This window comes from Leptodactylus fuscus, chromosome 4, assembly GCF_031893055.1.
Source record: "Leptodactylus fuscus isolate aLepFus1 chromosome 4, aLepFus1.hap2, whole genome shotgun sequence".
NCBI lineage: Eukaryota > Metazoa > Chordata > Amphibia > Anura > Leptodactylidae > Leptodactylus > Leptodactylus fuscus.
Genome location: NC_134268.1, coordinates 70,888,675 through 70,906,532, shown reverse-complemented (window position 1 = coordinate 70,906,532; position 17,858 = coordinate 70,888,675). Strand labels below are relative to the sequence as shown.

The window sequence follows — 17,858 nt, the reverse complement described above, 5'->3', positions numbered from 1 at the left end:
CTCAGGTTCTGGTCCAAAATACAGGTAGCCGCGACTGAATGCTGGTGCACTGCATCGGTATCCAGCTGCACACTCCGCTCCGGAGTGGGCCTAGTCGGGAGGAGGGAGTGTGTTCAGGCCGAATCGTGAGGCGAATCGGCCTGAAGAATGAGCACCTCGCTTCTTTTTCTGGGAGCCAGAACAAACCAGCTCACGGAAAAAAACTGACAGGCTCCCATTGAAATCAATAGGAGCCTGCCAAACTCTACAGCACTGGTAACCACCGGGGGGACAGGGAGCAGGTGCCGATTCCAATCATGTGACCCAGGGTTAGAACTAGCCCAGACTCTCATATACAGCATGACAAAAAAAAAACAAATATCCCCAGACATCTTCGTTAAACAACTGAACCTACCTTAAGTTTTCCTCTAAGTCCAGTGATTTAGGATAAGAACAAAACAAAACAGCTAAAAAGAGGAGTGTATGACATGCAATCCCCAAAACTACTGTTTTGCATTTTTGCCTCCCCCTTATAGGTCTTAGGCTTCATGCACACAACCATTTGCATGGTCTGTGTGCTGGCCATATTTTTCATCGCTAGCACACGGACCCCTACACACGCCAATGTATGCGGCAATGACATGTCCTATTCCACTCCGCTTGCTGCCCAGGCTCACTGAAGAAAGTGACAGTGCCATTCTATCCATCGTGTGCATGTAGCCCAAGGGGAAAACGCAGCATTTAAAGAAGTAGAATTAACACGCTGCAATTTTCAGAAATACATGTGCTTGTATGTGTTAATGGACTTTTAATATCATTTTCTTGGAGATTAAATAAAATCCCATCCCCCAAGTTGCAGAAAACAATGGAGTGGTTTCTGCAAAGAATGGCATTAGCTTTAGGAAACATTTATAAAGTCAAGTAGAGGTGGGCCAACTCCACGTCATGCAAACTGAGTATTACATTTAGTGCCCTTTATATAATGCTTGTGGAAATATTCCTGACAGAAAAAAGTAAGGAAATGAGATTACAACCACAATTCCTCTGCAGCAAGAAAACGTGACTATCTAGACACTCACTCGCTATCTGGTTTGCTGTAGTTACAACAGCTAACAAGATGATGAAAGATGACGTCTTTTCCTGAACCAAAGACTACTTTTTGCACAGCAATATTTTAACTAAAAGAACATTTTTCTCTAGTACAGTAAAATTCATTTTAAAGACCAATGAATTGCCAGATGATAGTAAACGGATCTCCTGAACAGCAACTGAAAGTACAGCAGGAGATGGGTCAAAGGGGGCCCAACAAAGTATTATCTTCCAGGAATTACACTAAACTGTGTGGTGAGCAGGTGGGGTGTAAAAAACTAAGGCATACTCACCTGTCCTCAGAATTCTGTTGGCTGCTGATGGGTGTTTATTCTTGCAGGGTTGCCTGGTTTCGGGAAGTCCTGCACCTAAAGTGACTGTGGTAACATAAGTGACATCACTGTTCCCTCTCTAGGGACTGCAAAGGCCACTGACTGTACTCCACAGGACTTCCAGCACCCTGGTACCAGTAAAAGCGGTGATTGACAGGTGGACAGGACAGGGGAGTATGCTTTGTTTTACATCTTTCAGGCTGGTTAGTCCAACTCCTGGACAGGCATTAAAGGGATTCTACCACTAAACCCACATTTTTTCTAATTACCACTTCGGAATAGCCTTAAGAAAGGCTATTCGTCTCTTACCTTTAAACGTGGTCTCCGCCACGGCGTTCCTTAGAAATACCGTTTTTTTTTTACCGGTATGCTAATGAGCTCTCCGCAGCAATGAGGGCGGGCCCCAGCGCTCAAACGCTGATGGGGACGTCCCCACTGCTGCCCGAGAGCTCTGTTCCAGCGACGCCTCCATCTTCAGCTGCAACCCCGCCTCTTCTGTCTTCCGACGTGGCCCAACTTCCGACGCCTGCGCAGTAGGTTTCTGTATTGAACTACAAGAGCAAGAGCAGCCTCCCAAAAAATGACCGCCGGCCATTTTTGGGTGACTGCTCTTGCAGTTCAATACAGGAGCCTACTGCGTCCGGCGACCATTTTTGGGAGGTCGCTCTACGCTCCTGTATTGAACTGCTCAGGCGTCGGAAGTTAAACCGCTTCGGAAGACAGAAGAGGCGGGGTTGCAGCTGAAGATGGGGTGGGGCGCTGGAACAGAGCTCTTGAGCAGCAGTGGGGACGTCCCCATCGCCGTTTGAGTGCTGGGGCCCGCCCTCATTGCTGTGGAGAGGTCATTAAGGAACGCTGTGGCAGAGACCACGTCTAAAGGTAAGAGACGAATAGCCTTTCTTAAGGCTATTCCAACGTGGTAATTAGAAAAAATGTGGGTTTAGTGGTAGAATCCCTTTAAAGTTGCTGCTGATAGTAAAAAGGCTATTAAGAGTGTAACTGACTTGGAGGGGTAGACGGCTTCTAGGCATGAACAAATATCGATTTTACATAAGTACTATAAAAATGAATAGCCCAAAAGAAAAGGATAATTTGTAGATTAGAGAATAGTTAAATGGCTTGATAAGGATAAACTGGAGACTATGAGAAAAGAATTGTGCGAGACTGAATCATTATCATTTCATGGTGTAAGGAGACAAACAGATCACAATATTTTACAGGAATAAGAAAACCTTATAGCATTACCTTTAGTGGTTTCACTCTCCCTAACTAAAAATGTTCCTCTCTGATTCCCGGGGCTGAGCAGTAACCGCTCTGCATCTTTTCTCCCCATTTTGCCAAAATACCATCTGTAAATAAAGAAGTAAAGAATCTCACACATTCAATAAAACAACTCCTTATTTATAGCTCTTCTTTAAAGAGCTTTTTATACATCTTAGGGTGAGAGGCCAAACAGTGTTTGCAGGAAGATTTTGAGGCAGAATTTGCCTCAAAAAAAAAAAAAAAAAAAAAGCTCCTACTCAATGGGAAGCTTTAGCATTTTTTTTCCCCTCTAGTTGATTTTTTCAGCTAGAAGTGAAGGGAAAAGAGAAAAACAAAAAAAGCGACATTACTAGAGATGAGCGAGTACTATTCAAAACTCCCGGGAGCACTCGAATAGCACTCGCTTATCTCTATTACCCGTCAAACTGATTTAACCTGGAGGAACCCACTGAAATCAAAAGGTGAATAGAAAAAAACAAAACAAAAAGAAAAACACAACATGGTTTTTAGATGAAGTTTTTGAAAAATTGATATCAATAACAGCGTATGTTTTATTAAGCTGATTTTCTGATTTGTATAGGAAAAGGTTTCCCAGAACAGGTCCCATTATACATTGGGATCTTACAGAACTATAGGGCGCAATGTGATCTGTAAATGGGGTATGGTCACTTGGCTTAAAAAAAAAAAAAAAAAAAAAAAAAAAAAAAAGGTGAATTTGCAGCAAGTGTAAGCAGGACACTTTTTCAGGGCCCTGCTTTGATCTCGGATTCACTTTGATAACAATGGGAAGCAGATTTAGGACTGAATTTGCTGCGGATTTTGAGGTGGAAACCCCTTCACAATCAGTGTTGAATTCCACCATGTGAACATACCCTAAAATAGAGGGTAAGACTGCTTGCCATATTTGGCCTTGCATACTTCTTCTCCCTTGCTTTTCCTATACGGACAGTATCTGACCTGCTTTTAATGACTCGCAACAACAGACATCAGATGTGCGAAAACTGAACAACTGCATGCTTTGTGTGCAATGAGATGCCAAGGCTCCAACTCCTCATACACAGAACAGGTTATTTTGTGTCCAAGTATGTCTGCAGCTTACAGGGCATTCAAATGCAATGAGAAAGGAAGTGATGCATACATATGGGAGTGTTAAGAGTTATTAGAAGCTGGCCCTAGAGGGGAAGTGGGGGGACAAAAACAAACAAACCCAAAAACCCAAAAAAACAAAACCAAAAAACAAACAAAAACACAACTAGCCATTCATTAATATGCTTTAAAAACAGAGTGTGCCCTTCATCAGGTTTTGCCACTGAGGCCTCTGTCTTGGCAATATGCTGATAACTGCTTAGCGTTTCACGCATTTATACCCAGTTATAAACAACTTTACATAAATGGATAGTACAGGTGAGGTTTTTTTAAAAACAAAAATATGCTTCCTTCTTCACTGTTCATGCCAAGTTACTTTCAGCATAAAAGTCTATGGAGAGGGCAGGGGGAGGACAATGTTGTGGGAAAAGATACACAAATAATTGCTGCTGCTACACTCGGGGGCAGAACTCTTGATAATGCCAAGTCTTCTCATAACCAGCCTCCCCCCTCTCTGAGCTGGATCTCTATGTAAACAGTCTGATGATGGAGGTGGAGAGCAGCTGAATAAGTGGTAAAGGAAACCAATCTCCTTAATAAAATATATTATTACATTTCTAATATTCACATGTACTATGTACTGCAGTAACTGGAGGCACGCTTTATGCATTTGATACAATAAGAAACACATCCCATAATACTTACTCTTCAGCCTGTATAGAGTCCGCTGGGGCTACATAATTACTGGGTATATACCCGGTTTTTCCAGTGGCTATGGATCTAGCTTCCCACCAGTCTCCTTCTCTAAATTGAGAAGAAAAAAAATAGAATATAGAATTTAGACAATCGTAGCAATGACTAATCCAACTCAATGGCTTCTATTTCATCAGGAGTGTGATACGCCTCATTGACTTCTGCCTCCTCTTATAACCTCAGAGGTTAGGAACAAGGAATCACAGTTAGCACTTTGTCAGTAAATATTGTGATGGTGAAGATAAATGTGTAGGTAGTAAAAGTCTATGTATAGCAATTACTTGTGTGCCATTAAAAGGACAATTTCAACCCCAATCAATACTAACCAGTTACTGCACAGTCGTCATGTTAGAAAATAGGGATCCGTGATTTCCCTGGTGAATTTAAGAAGTGCTTTAAAATGAATTTTTTTTTTTTTTTTTTTTTTTTTTTTTTAAATGTGCATCCAAATAAACGGTAGTCTGTAGAATGTATACATCACAACTCAGGATGCAGCAATGCTTAGAAAAGGATGGGAGTCGTGGAAGTTGCTTTTCTCTATTTAAGGGACACTCCACCCCAAATCTTATGCGTTTCATTGAAGATGATCTCAAGTGGAAATAATTATCATCAGTAACTGTGACGCTAGGTTCACATCTGCGTTTGTTAGAGGACCAGAACAGCAGACACCAATGGATCCCACTGACTATAATGGGGACCGTAAGGTGTCTGTTAAAAACTGAATCCCCTAGACAAAAGAGTTGGACTTGCATTAGTTATTTCGCCTGGTGATTTTAGGTAGTCACTGCGACTAAGTCTCTAAACGGAGACTCCAGGACATATGTGAACCCAGCCTTACATGAGGTTTTTTGCCCCACTGTGGAAAACTTGTGTGGATGAGCCTACGTATTTTCATCATGCTCACATGGGTGACACCAAGACCACCAGACATCCATGCCTCCACAATCTGATTCACACTGTCCCTAAATCACACCCCAAATCTGATATATAGAAGTAGAAGCACCAATAAAAAGTAAGATACTGACACACAAAATACCATCATGGCCATATAGGAAAGTTCTGCATTTCTGTGCATCAGTCTCTCATCTGTTCTTTTTCTTACCATACTTGGCATATACAGTAACAATGAGGCTCTGGTGATCTCCAATTCTACTTAAAGTATATCTGTGTGTCACTTAGGAACAGGAAGGATAGTGTACATGAGAAGAGTTTAGAGGACTGGGAAGGGGGGGGTATTCTATGTAGGAATGGGGAGTTCCTCAAAAAATATACTATGTAAATGCTATTTAAGCCATAAGAGAACATGCATCAGGGTTAGTGAGATCACGCCAAAGAAATATGTGCATATGTCAATGCAATGTGAAAGACAAATTTAGAGTTTTTTTCCCCCTCTATACTGGCCTTTGATATTTGTAGTTTGTAAAAAGGGGGAGGAGGGGGATCAGGATTTCCTATTACTGAAGCCGCGCACTGGACACGCCTGTAGCAGGACAGGAAGCTACTTACGTGTTGTTGATGATCTGGAATCTTTCGCCTTTCCTGAAGGAAAGATCTTCCGATGTTCTAGCTTCATAATCATATAAGGCCACGAAGACAGTAACACCCCCTGTGAAGATCACAAAATAACCAACAAGGATAAGTCGCTTTCTAAATAGGTCAGGATTTTTTTTTCTTACAGACAAGTGTGATATGGAAATAAAAGTTTAATTTTCTACACTGGTATAATAGGCATCACTAAGGAAATACTTCATAACCTCCCGACTGGGTTGCGATTGGAGGTAAAATTACTGCCTATTGTTCGGTCATGAAACATGGTTTTTATGGGCCATCAAGTCAGTTGTAACCTCTGACAATCTATTAAATGAGCTAAATGTCCTAATTCTCAGATTTTATATGGGGTTTTCCTGTTTTTGTTTTAATTAAAAAATAAAGCCTCTGAATGGCCTAGTAAAAGATAAAACCCATTGTGATAACTTACCTCCCGATCCCCTGCAGCCCCACTACTACACTTATTCGGTCACACCTGGTCTTTACTTCTTGAGAATTCCTTGGCTGAGCCAAGTCTCCACTGCGGCTAGTGTTTGGCTTCATGTACACTTACTGTCTGTCATGAGGGAGTCGGAAGTAAAGACCAAGTCCCAAAAGAATGGAAGCAGCGGCGTTTATTGAGGAGATTATCACTTATTTATTTTTAATGTCATTCTGAGCCTGTTGAATCTCCTTTCACATACCACAATCTTTATAAGGGCATGTACACATGGTAGAATTTGCCGCAGATTCTGTCTGGATATTGTTTCCCATTGTTTTCAGTGGGAGGCACATTGCAGCAGGACACAAGAAAAAAAATAAGTGTCCTGCTCGATCTTGCTGTGGATTCCAAGACTTACGACTATCTGCTGAATAGGCCTATTCATCTGGGCCTAATCATCGGCATCCCATAACAGCTATACTGTAGCCAAATGAAGAACAATTCATTTTTCGCTATGTGAACATACCCTTAGAATAGACAAGAGCGGGAAGCAGTAAAAAAAAAAAAAAAAAAAAAAAAAAAAAGCAGGTTCTCCACCATCTGAAGGATCCACCTCATCCACCTTGCATTACATAGTGATGAACCTCGCCATCACTGAAGGAGCTTTTACATGCACTAAGGTAGGCTACACTAGGAAACCCCTCCACATGAAGAACTATACCATCAATGCAATATATAGGTTTCTGAGAAGATTAAAGGGGTTGGCCACTTTCACACCAATATTGAGAGACAAATGTTATGGTTTGTATATTAAAAAGTTGTACAATTTTCCAATATACTTTCTGTATCAATTATTCACAGTTTTCTAGATCTCTGCTTGCTGTCATTCATTCCATTATTTCAAGTGGATAAAACTCTGACCATGGTCATGTGATCTACGGTCCATAGTCATGTGATATACACAGGTGTCGCTCGTTATAGTCACAGCACAATAATCAGACATCTGCCTGGTAATCAGCTGTGCACCTGTGTGCTCATCACATGACCATGGACCGTAAATCACATGACCATGGTCAGAGTTTTATCCTCTAGAAGGAACAGAATGAATGACAGCAAGCAGAGATCTAGAGAACCGTGAGGAATTGATACAGAAAGTATATTGGAAAATTGTATATCCTTTTATTGTACAAACAATAACATTTGTTTCTCAATATTGGTCTGAAAGTGGCCAACTCCTTTAACATAAAAATATTGTATTGTGGGACACAATAGTAAATCTTAAGTAAATCAGAGCTAATTGACGGAATCCTATTCTCCACAGCCTGACTCCTTCATAAATGGCTGATAAGCATGGTAAAGTAGTAGTAGTAAAGATCCTCTAATTCATGAAAAAGCTTGTAACTGAATTGGTATGAAAGTAAATATGTAACAATATAAATCTCATATATATATATAGTGTGTATGTTGTTGTTATTATTATTATTAGTATAATATAATTAAAAAAAAAAAAAAAACCCAAATGGGTGGTAGAAAGATGCACCAGAATTACCACCTGCATCAGTCTCATTTTCAGGCTGAAGAGTGAAGGAGTTGTCCACTTTATTTTTATTATCTATTCTTACGAGATATCGACAGATCAATGAGTGTCCAAGGTCTGGGATTCCCACTGATCAGCTGTGTGAAAGGGCTGTGGCACTTGTGTATGCGGCACCGCCATTTCTTCACAGTTTACATAGCATGGTGTCCCTTTCACTTCTATGGGAAGAGGCTATAATTACATTGCACAAAGCACTAGAAATCAGATGATGCACCATCTACACAGTGAAGAGGTCATGGCATGAGGCACAAGGCAGTACCTTGGACAATTAATCCTACGTTAGGTTCACGCTAGCATTTGAAGGAAACCTCTTAAAGACCTGATCTTTACATGTGATCTGATGAGGATTACAAAACACCACAAACATACAGCAAAAACTTACCGGTCAACCCTCCGGGGTAAGGAACTGGCACTGGTGAAAATAGGGATGTAGCCCCTCCAAACGGAGTCATTCCAGAAGACCCCCCAAATGGCGTCATGGAATGACTGTTGAAGTTTGTAGGCGGTCCTTTAGGTGCTGGTGACTGTGCTGCTTGTGTGGGGTCGCCACCATATTGTTGAATAGGTTCTTGTTTGGGTTCGGATCTGTACTTGATCGAAGGACCTTTGTCCGCCTTGCTCTTAATACAGCCCATTATATCTAGTCAAAACAAAAAAACAAAACAAATAGATTAAAGTGGTGGAGTAGGTGGCAGAGCTGAACAGAACAATGCATCACTACCTTAGAACATCCCCCTGCCATGTATACAAACAACATTGTGGCTAATAATTTATTCCAGACAACAGTTATAGGGGAATGGAAAGTTTCCCTGGGCTCAGACAAATGCACACGCTCCAAACATGACCTTGTCATTCCAGTTCTGCAGGTTGCCTCTGTTATAGCAGTAGTAACATGGCAGAAAGTCCTACACTTGTCTCCTAAACAGGGCAAGGATTATATTGGCTGCACTTAAATAGGTCTAATTCTTGTGTGGACATACAGCAAATCAAAGTATACTGTTGGTTTGAGCCAAAGTTGAGAGATTATTTAAAAGGGGAGAAGGGCAAGTGTTTCCTTTAAAGTTCCCATTCCTTTTGAAGCCACACTTGACTTTGCCAATGCCAACTTTTGCCAGTGTGTGGCCTCAGCCTTAAAATGGTCAGGGTACAGTATACACCTTTATATGAACTTGATTGAGGAACACAAACATCCAAACTTACACATTTATAATATTAGTAGGATACCAACCGCAAAACAAAGATCAGTTAAAGTTTTTCTAATATTTCCTCAATATGCTGCTCCAGATAGGATGCCATACACAGATTGGGGAAAATGTGTCAAGCTTTTCCTGCTGGAATTTTGGTGGGCAAATTTGCAATTATATATATATTTATTTATTTATTTGTTAATTTTTTATTTTTTTTTCAGGGGAAATCAATGATGACACTCTTGTGGTGTGAAAGTCACAAATTGGGGAGTTGCAACTGAGACTACTTGCAATTAAAATACTTGCAAGAGGTGATTTTGCACCAATGTTTCTACTTGACCGAATGTGACCCGGAATGCCAAATTTATCATCATGGTGTAAAGGATGGTAGAATAAAATGGTAGCCCCAAAGCAGATTTGTGCAAGGACCCCAGGGGAACTGCTTAAGTCGTGATCACGAATTCCCTTTGTAATTTTGCTCACATAAAAGTTACAAGAACTGATCCAAGTCAGGTGGAAAGTACAGCAATAGAAGTATTAGAAGAAATAAAAAATGCACCAGATTTATCAAAACATTGTTCCAGATTTGATAAATTTCATGTAAATAATGACGAGGCAGACTACAGCAAATTGGACTCTAAAGGTAATGCTTTACCAAAAAGTTACCTATTTTTTTTAAAATCAAGTCTGTTAAACATTTTTAAAGAATATTTTTGTGATTTTTTTTTTACATTTTCCATATTATCTATATTTAAAAAAATAAAATAAATTAAGTATCCTAAAGATCCTGCAGTTCTGACTTTGTCCACTAGGCCATAGAATATGCTGAGACTTCCTGTAGGAGATTTCTTTGCAGCAGTCCTCTCATGACCACAGCCATGGAGTATATAAAGATAAGACACAGAGTCCACCAGTCACCATAGAGGGCTCACAGCTTATCTACTTCCCCATCAGTACAATGACGTCTGCCCCCAGTCACAGAACATGCCTCGAAAACGCCATACAAGTGAGTGGGGTCAGCTGCAGTACATTGTGTCTATGGCCCATAGGCCTTCTATAGGAAACAACAAGTCACAGAATGCTTTAGTGGAAAAAGTTAGATTTGCAAATTATTATTTTTTTCTTAAATATGGACAAATTTAGAAAATTAAGAGTCATCAAAAATTCTTTAAAAATACCATTATAAAGGTGATTTATACAGTAGGTCATTGCCTGATGACACATTCCCTTTAAAAACTGAAAAATCGCTGACTAAAATCCAGGTGACTGAAGCTGGGTGTGGACCTGTTATAAATGTCAATACCTTCGGCGTCCGCCACACCTTCTCTTGAAGTTTTATCTCTTTCGGCACAGTGGATTTAACCCAAGAGAAGAGCGGGATTTAGGCGAAGATCCGAACACTGTCTGAACTGAAACTAAATAATGAAATCCATCTGTCCTGATGTCACATCAGCCAAGGCTAAACAACTGCATCATACTGCCTGGCAGTGCTAGCCTTCAGGGGACCTGCTAGGGTGGATGATATCCCCACACTACAATGATTCATGGTTTGTTACATTATTAATTACTAGTGAACCCGTCCTGTCCAAACAGAACGTTGCAAAGAACCAAAAGTCAGTCAGAGCTTCCAAGGGTCACAGGAGAGGAATGATCTAACTATTGCAGTAGATAAAGTGGACGCTGCTTGCAAGGACTAAGCTTTCTAAAAACCAAGCGCTGCAAGTCCTTCTCACAAACCGCTCCTTGGTTGCAATTTATGGACAGTAATCTTGAACGGCCCAGCCTGAAATGTCTGCTTAAAGGGGTTGGTCACTTTCAGACCAGTAAGGAGAACCAAAAGTTATTGTTTGTATAATAAGTTGTACAATTTTCCAATATACTGTTTGTATCAATTCCTTAGTTTTATAGATCCTTGCTGTGTGTCCTTCACTCTGATTACCTCTAGTGGATGAGATTCTGACCATGATCATGGGATGTACATTTCATGGTCATGTGACTGACAGGTGTACAGCACAGTAATCAGATATCTGCCTGGTAACGAGCTGTGTACCTGTGCTCATCACATGACCACAGACTGTAAATCACATGACCATGGTCAGACATATCCACTACAAGTAAAAGAATGAATGACAACAGATCTAGAAAACTGAGGAATTGATACAGAAAGTCTATTGGAAGATTGTACAACTCATTACATAAACCATAACGATGGGCTCAGTTTTAGTCTTTATAAGAAACAGTAAAGAATCCAGTCTCTTATTGGTCTGAAGTTTCGGAGCCCAAACATTATACACTTAGCCTCACGGACTAGGCCTTACCCCTCACCTGTCTGTAAGGCTGTAATGGATCGGACTTTGATTAAATTAACTCCTTTGTTTCCTGCAGGTTTCTACAAAAGTAGAGATCCCCCTCTGTGGACTTCCTGCTTATATCTTTATACCACAACGTGGGGCCTCAGCCTAAGTCAGGGTGCCTAAGTGTGCGGAAAAGAAGAGGTCTGTCCAAGCCAGGGGCTGAATCAAATTCATGTCTGATCGCAGAAAGTGCATGAGGTAAGAGAACCCCCCTCAGGACTCACCATTGTTAGGACAATGGCCTATATGAAGCCTACAGATATCTGCGCTTCATCTACTTTAATACACTCTAGCAAACATCCTTAAGATTCCATTAGGGGCCTTAAAATAACTGTAGAAAATACAAGATGTAAAATGTGTCACAAAACAGTAACCCAGAGGCAGTGTCTGTACTCCAGGGATATTCTACACACTATTTTCAGCTCTGTACTGAAGAAAACAAATTCTAAGTCTTACCACTTAAGAAGCTTACTTGTAATCGGAAAAGCCTTCTACAAACCTTCCTGTACACATCTCCACACAGATACAAGAGCGTTATACCCCGAATATGGATGTACTGCCCTCAAAGAACTGAAGGAAAATAGGAAATACTATAATTCATTATCAAAGGGGGTTGTCTCAAAAGAGAACCCTCAACTTCATAGGGGCAGGGGTCCAGCTCTAGACCACCACTAAGAGCAGGGGTGGGCAATTAATTTTCCCATGGGGCTGCATAAGAAATTGAAACGATGCTAGAGGGCCGTGCCACTGCATATTTAGCTCCACCCACTTCTACGCTGACTCCGCCCATTCCCAATCATCTTTCCATGTGCCCCCACACAGTATAATCCTCCTACAGTCACCCCGTACATTATATGCCCCCACACTATAATGTTCCCTTCCAACTGCCCCACAGTATTAAGTCCCTCTCCTGGTGCTCCAGTATAAACTGGTGGAAACTAGAGGACACGAAACTGGAGCAGCTGGAGGGTGACATTAAAAAGTGGGGGTAGTTGGAGGGGGGCAATAAATTGACAGCTGGAGCGGGACATGAAACTGGGGGCAACTAGAGGGGGACATTAAAATCGGGAAGCTGGAAGCAGTCATTAAACTGTAGGGGTAACTAGAGGCAGACAGGTCCCCCTCCACCTACCTCCACGATTTAATGCCTCCTCCAGTTGTCCCCAGTTTAATGTCCCCCCCAGTTTAAGTGTCCTCTTCATCTCTCCCCCAGTTTCATGTCCCCCCCTCCATCTGCCATCTCTGCCCTAGTATAACATTCCCCTTCCATCTCTGCCCACATATAGACAGACACAGACACATATAGACACACACACACAGACATACACGTACACTCTCTCTCTCCACCCTGAATCTCACCTTACATCTCTGACACACTCCACAGGTCTCCATCTTCTGCCGGCACTAAGACACGCCCCCTCTAGTCAAGCTGTGCGGGCCGGACTGAATCAGTCACAGGGCCGGATGTGGCCCGGGCTTTGACTAAGACTGTTGTTGTTGACTAAGACTGACTAAGACTAAGACTGACTAAGAGCCAGAAAGAAAATCTGCTGCATCATGGACAACTATTCAGAGTAGCTACCATGTAATACCACACTGCCTTGCTGGCTGCGCCTTCCAAGGAAAATAAGGAGTTTGCAGGGCATGGGAACCAGGGTTCGCATTTTTTAAAAGGGGGTCACCACATCCTATACAATGTCTTGCTAAAAAAAAAAAAAAAAAAAAATCATTAAACTAGTTCAAGTTCCAGCGGTGCAATAGTAAAAGGTTTTATCCCATCAGGAAGACCATTTATCACAAGGCCTATTAAAGACATCCAAATATCAATACAGTGGGTACATCCCCTTTAAGACCCCTACTAGCTAGAGAAGAGCCACTGAGAACACTGCCAACTCCGCAGTCAGCAGCATAAAGCTGTATTACATAGCACTCTAAGTCTTTCAATAGCAGCCAGGTAACGTTTCCCTTGATATAAGGATATATTGAAGACAATGCAGCTGAAACCGCACAGAAAACACCCTGCATGTGGTTTTAGGCTAAGGCCCCATGTTGGAAGTGGCAACAAGATGCTGCGGGCGGGTGGGGGGGGCTCCTCTAACAGGTGCTGGTTAAGAGTCATTCCTCAGCGCAGTCTTCACAAGCCTATAACATTTATGACCGTGCCTGCTAATACACATCTATTTCTGACCTCAACAGCAATGACAAAAGACAGAAAGGCCACAGCTAACCAAATACACAGATGTAACTTTAGATTCCCTTCCAACAGTGCTAGGAAACAGATGACATTTTGTCAGACAATCCCAACAAATAGGAGAGCTTTCTTCCACCATTAAGGAGACATATGTGCCCGGGAATTCTCACAGCAGGTGTGAACATGCCACAACAACACTGCATCGCCAGAGTCTCCTACAAGGTCTGTACTCAGGACTTGTCACAAAGATACTTGGGGTAGATTTCTTATAATATATCTCGCTGTAGCCGTTCAGGTCAACTCTGGTCCGTCTGTATCTCTCTAATATTCAGCTTTGTAGTCTCAGTGTAAATGAAGGTTTTATTCATATGCAAATGAGGGAAAGCGCCTTGTCTAGGGACTAAGTCCAGGCAGGCTAAGACACATCGCATTTTTCCTATCATTTGCATATGAATAAAACAGCAATTTACATGAAAATGAGGCCCCAAAGTTAAAAGACGGGGGGCATATTTGTAGAATCACCTCTACAAGGTTCTGGAATTAGATTCATCCCCAGATTACTGCTGACAGACTCCCTTTATCAGGATAAAAAGATCACGATCTGCACAGGAGCCTGGCCACTGCTGTACAACCAAGACGGTTATAGGGGTTGGCCACTGTCACATCAATACTGAGACCAATGTTATTCTTTGTATAGTAAAGACTAGCTAGCTCTTTGCTTGCTTTCATTTATCCATGTCATCACATAATTATCTAAATATCAGATCTAAAAAAACAAAAAAAAAAACCCCTGAGGAATTTATATAGAAAAGTATATTGGAAAATTGTACAACTTTTTACTATACAAAGAACAGCGGTCTCTTACTACTGGTCCGAAAGTGGCCACCCCCTTTAAGTCCTTTGGCCAGTTCCCAGGTGAACAGACATCCATTAGTTTTATGTGCGATTTCTATACCTTTTCAAGAACAAAGTAATGCTCTGTTCACATCTGCTTTTGTATCCCGTCCGTATGGAGACCCGACCCCCCGAAAGGAATACAAATGCAATTGCAAGCACTGTTCTGTAAAAGCACACGGACGGACCCCATAGACTATAGTAGGAACTCTATGATGTGAACTATGTTATGATGCATTTTTTCCACATGGATTCTGACACGGATTCAGAGTCAAAATCAGCACCCAAAAACTCTGTGTGAATGGACCCTTAGAGTAAAGGGGTTTAATGTGTGCTAGCAAGATTATAGAAACTGGTTTTGTGAGCAGGCAGCAGCTCCGCACAGCCCATCTGAGTTATACTGTATGCGCAGTGTGAATGTTACAGAAACAGCGTGGTTGTGACAAGCTGCTGCTCTCCTTTCTCCTATATGGGAGTAATGAAAGCAGCACAGAATTACTGCTCAGCTTTTCTTACAAGTCCAGCCCTAGAGGTTGGGATTTGGAAGCAGCTACACCCATCTAGGCAGTGATTTACAGAGAGGAATAAAATAACCCTTTTGTGGCAACTTTACTTTTCAATGCAGATTATTCATTTATTTCAATTACACAAAAACGATGCGAAGATCTGGAATGGAAACACAAATCAACATGCCCCAAGAGAAGAGTAAGGAGCCACTAGGCATGATCTGCAAAACTCTGTAGAGATTTCATCGGGAACAGTTATGTCGCTGACACAGGCCAGAAGGTGAACAATCGAACACATGGCATAGAAAATGCTGACTTACATTCTGGCCTCCTCATGAGGTGCAGGGTTGTCAAGACGCAGAAAACCATCTTTCACCAGAAACACACGTGCCATGTTATTTCGGTTTGGCTTTCTAAGGGTCCAGGAAAAAAATAATTGTCTTGGCACTTCCTTGGACAGGTCAGAATTCACTATTTATGACCCAGGTTCAAAGACTTGGTTGGAACACAAACCACGGCTTTACCCCGAGTGAATAATAACCAGATCTGATGCATCTTTCAGGAATCCTACAAATAATATATTCAAGGTTTTATACCCACCCCACAGAGTAGTGCAAACCCCACGTGTAAGGCCACCCAAACAAAGTGCTGAACATGGACAATACATCACGTAAAATAAACCAACATGTCAAACACAACCTACCAAAAATATTACCATCTGTAAGGAATAAATACACAGCAGCGCTGCCCACATCTGCTCAAAGTTAGGAGAGCCTGCCATGTAGCTGACACTGGCAAATCTGCAATTTTTCCACTGGTCAGATTTTTATCCTTTAACATTCGGTCCAGAAAGTATCAAGGGGGGGGGGGGGGGGTAAACCCACTCTCTTTCGCATGAAAATCACATCATGTGATGGCGTTAAATTTACTCAGTTTTAAGTCCGGGCACATTGATGCGGCAATGAAGTACAAAGAAAGTTCAACTGCTTGGCACATGAGAAGGGCACTGGAAGTAGCAGATAGGAAGGGCAACTGTTCATGAAGATATTTAATAAACCCTCTCCGCACTGCAAATGAAGGCATCAAGGTTGCTACGGAAACCATATTTTTGGCTGATCTGCTTTCTTGGAAGTGTGTGAAGACTGACAGTGAAGACGCGTCATCAAGCGTTTGCCAATATTCCTGCCATAAAAGGTCAGGATTACTTCAAAATGAGATATATCAACTACAACAGGATGGGGGAAGGGGGGGAGAACACAATACTGATATATTACTATAGACGGGAGTTATACTGCAACCCTGTCAGCTCGAAAAATGATAAACTCACCTCAGATCTCAAAATCTCTCTCCGGGGTTAGAAATCCTGAATAAACGGAAGCCTCTACAACTCCTCACCCCAACCGTGCGAGAAAAGGACCCAAGATCTCAAAGTCTCTCGCAACTCCTCATAAACCATCATAAATGGTTTATATAATGTATAGGTAGAACGGTAACAAAGCGTGTATTTTCAGGCCCATTAGAAAGGGTCATTTACATTGGTACTGTCAGAAATCACACATTGAACTATCCAGAATACACAAACATCCCTTCGTACATTTGTGAGCCAGTTTAATGCACAATTGTTCTAAATGTCACAATTAACCCAAATCAAATTAAATGTTAATAAGCGTCCAGGCCTATAAATAGCAAAGACATTTATTCAGAACTCCCCGCTAGTGAGGAAAGACAATAGAAAGCGAGGACACAAACACATTAACCTAGAGGATGTGACAGGGCCCAATTACTGGAACACAGAAAACCCCCTAAACATTGATCTACATCTGCAATTCTACAATAGGGATTATAAATGTATGGTAATAATGAATTATTACATGTATGCAAGTATGACACATGAACCTTAACACGGGCCTTCAACTAAAGGGCTAAACTACTAGGAGCAAAACTGCCAAAGTCAGCAGCATTAGACCAGCGGCCCTAAGAATATGCCAACAGCTGTTCATTCCTGGCAGCAAATGGCGGTTTTTCCTTCCATTACAGGAAAAAAAAAAAAAAGTTTGGCATAAGCAGATTATAATTTGTTCAGTGTCTAATAAAAATACGTAAGGAGTGCAGTCTTTACATGAAGGGACCTAGTATCACTGGGATATCGTATGGTCAATGTATATGGACCGTTCCCATTAGTACAAGTCTACACTACATAACCAGAAAACCTCGCTCACCACATAGAACGCTTAGCACTTATTCACACGACAAGCTTTTATCGCAATTGCTAGCAGTTTTTTAATGGACAGCACAAGGCCAAAAAAATAAAAAATAAAAATTGATCACTTCACGGTCCAGTTGAGGGATTGATGACAAGCATTTACCCTCAGATGTTCACTCGGCCCTAAAACACATCAGGCTTTATTCACACGTCAGTGTTTTGGGCAATGATTTGCATCGATGGCTGTAAGGGTCCATTCACACTGAGTTTTGTGGCACTGGTTTTGCCACAATAACAAGTAATAAAATCAGCACTGAGAAACAGATTCCCATTGAGTTCAATGGGTTCCGTCTTCCAAGGACTGATGGAAATCACTGACCAAAATGCTAATGTGTTAACAAGGCCTAGGGGTGGTGCTACATTACGTACCATAACCGCGCCCAGGCCGCTGATGT

General features: G+C 41.5%; 1 protein-coding gene across 1 annotated transcript in view; it reads right to left on the bottom strand.

Moving 5' to 3' along the window:
• The window catches only part of YES1 (YES proto-oncogene 1, Src family tyrosine kinase), a 51,365-nt gene that overhangs the window by 17,690 nt on the left and 15,817 nt on the right, over positions 1 to 17,858 (bottom strand). Inside the window, exons 2-5 of the mRNA XM_075270648.1 lie at positions 8,451 to 8,708; positions 6,009 to 6,108; positions 4,455 to 4,553; positions 2,646 to 2,749 (exon numbers count right to left, since the gene is read on the bottom strand). Coding sequence (XP_075126749.1) covers positions 2,646 to 2,749; positions 4,455 to 4,553; positions 6,009 to 6,108; positions 8,451 to 8,703 — 556 coding nt within the window. The 5' untranslated portion in view covers positions 8,704 to 8,708. The remainder of the gene's footprint in view (positions 1 to 2,645; positions 2,750 to 4,454; positions 4,554 to 6,008; positions 6,109 to 8,450; positions 8,709 to 17,858) is intronic.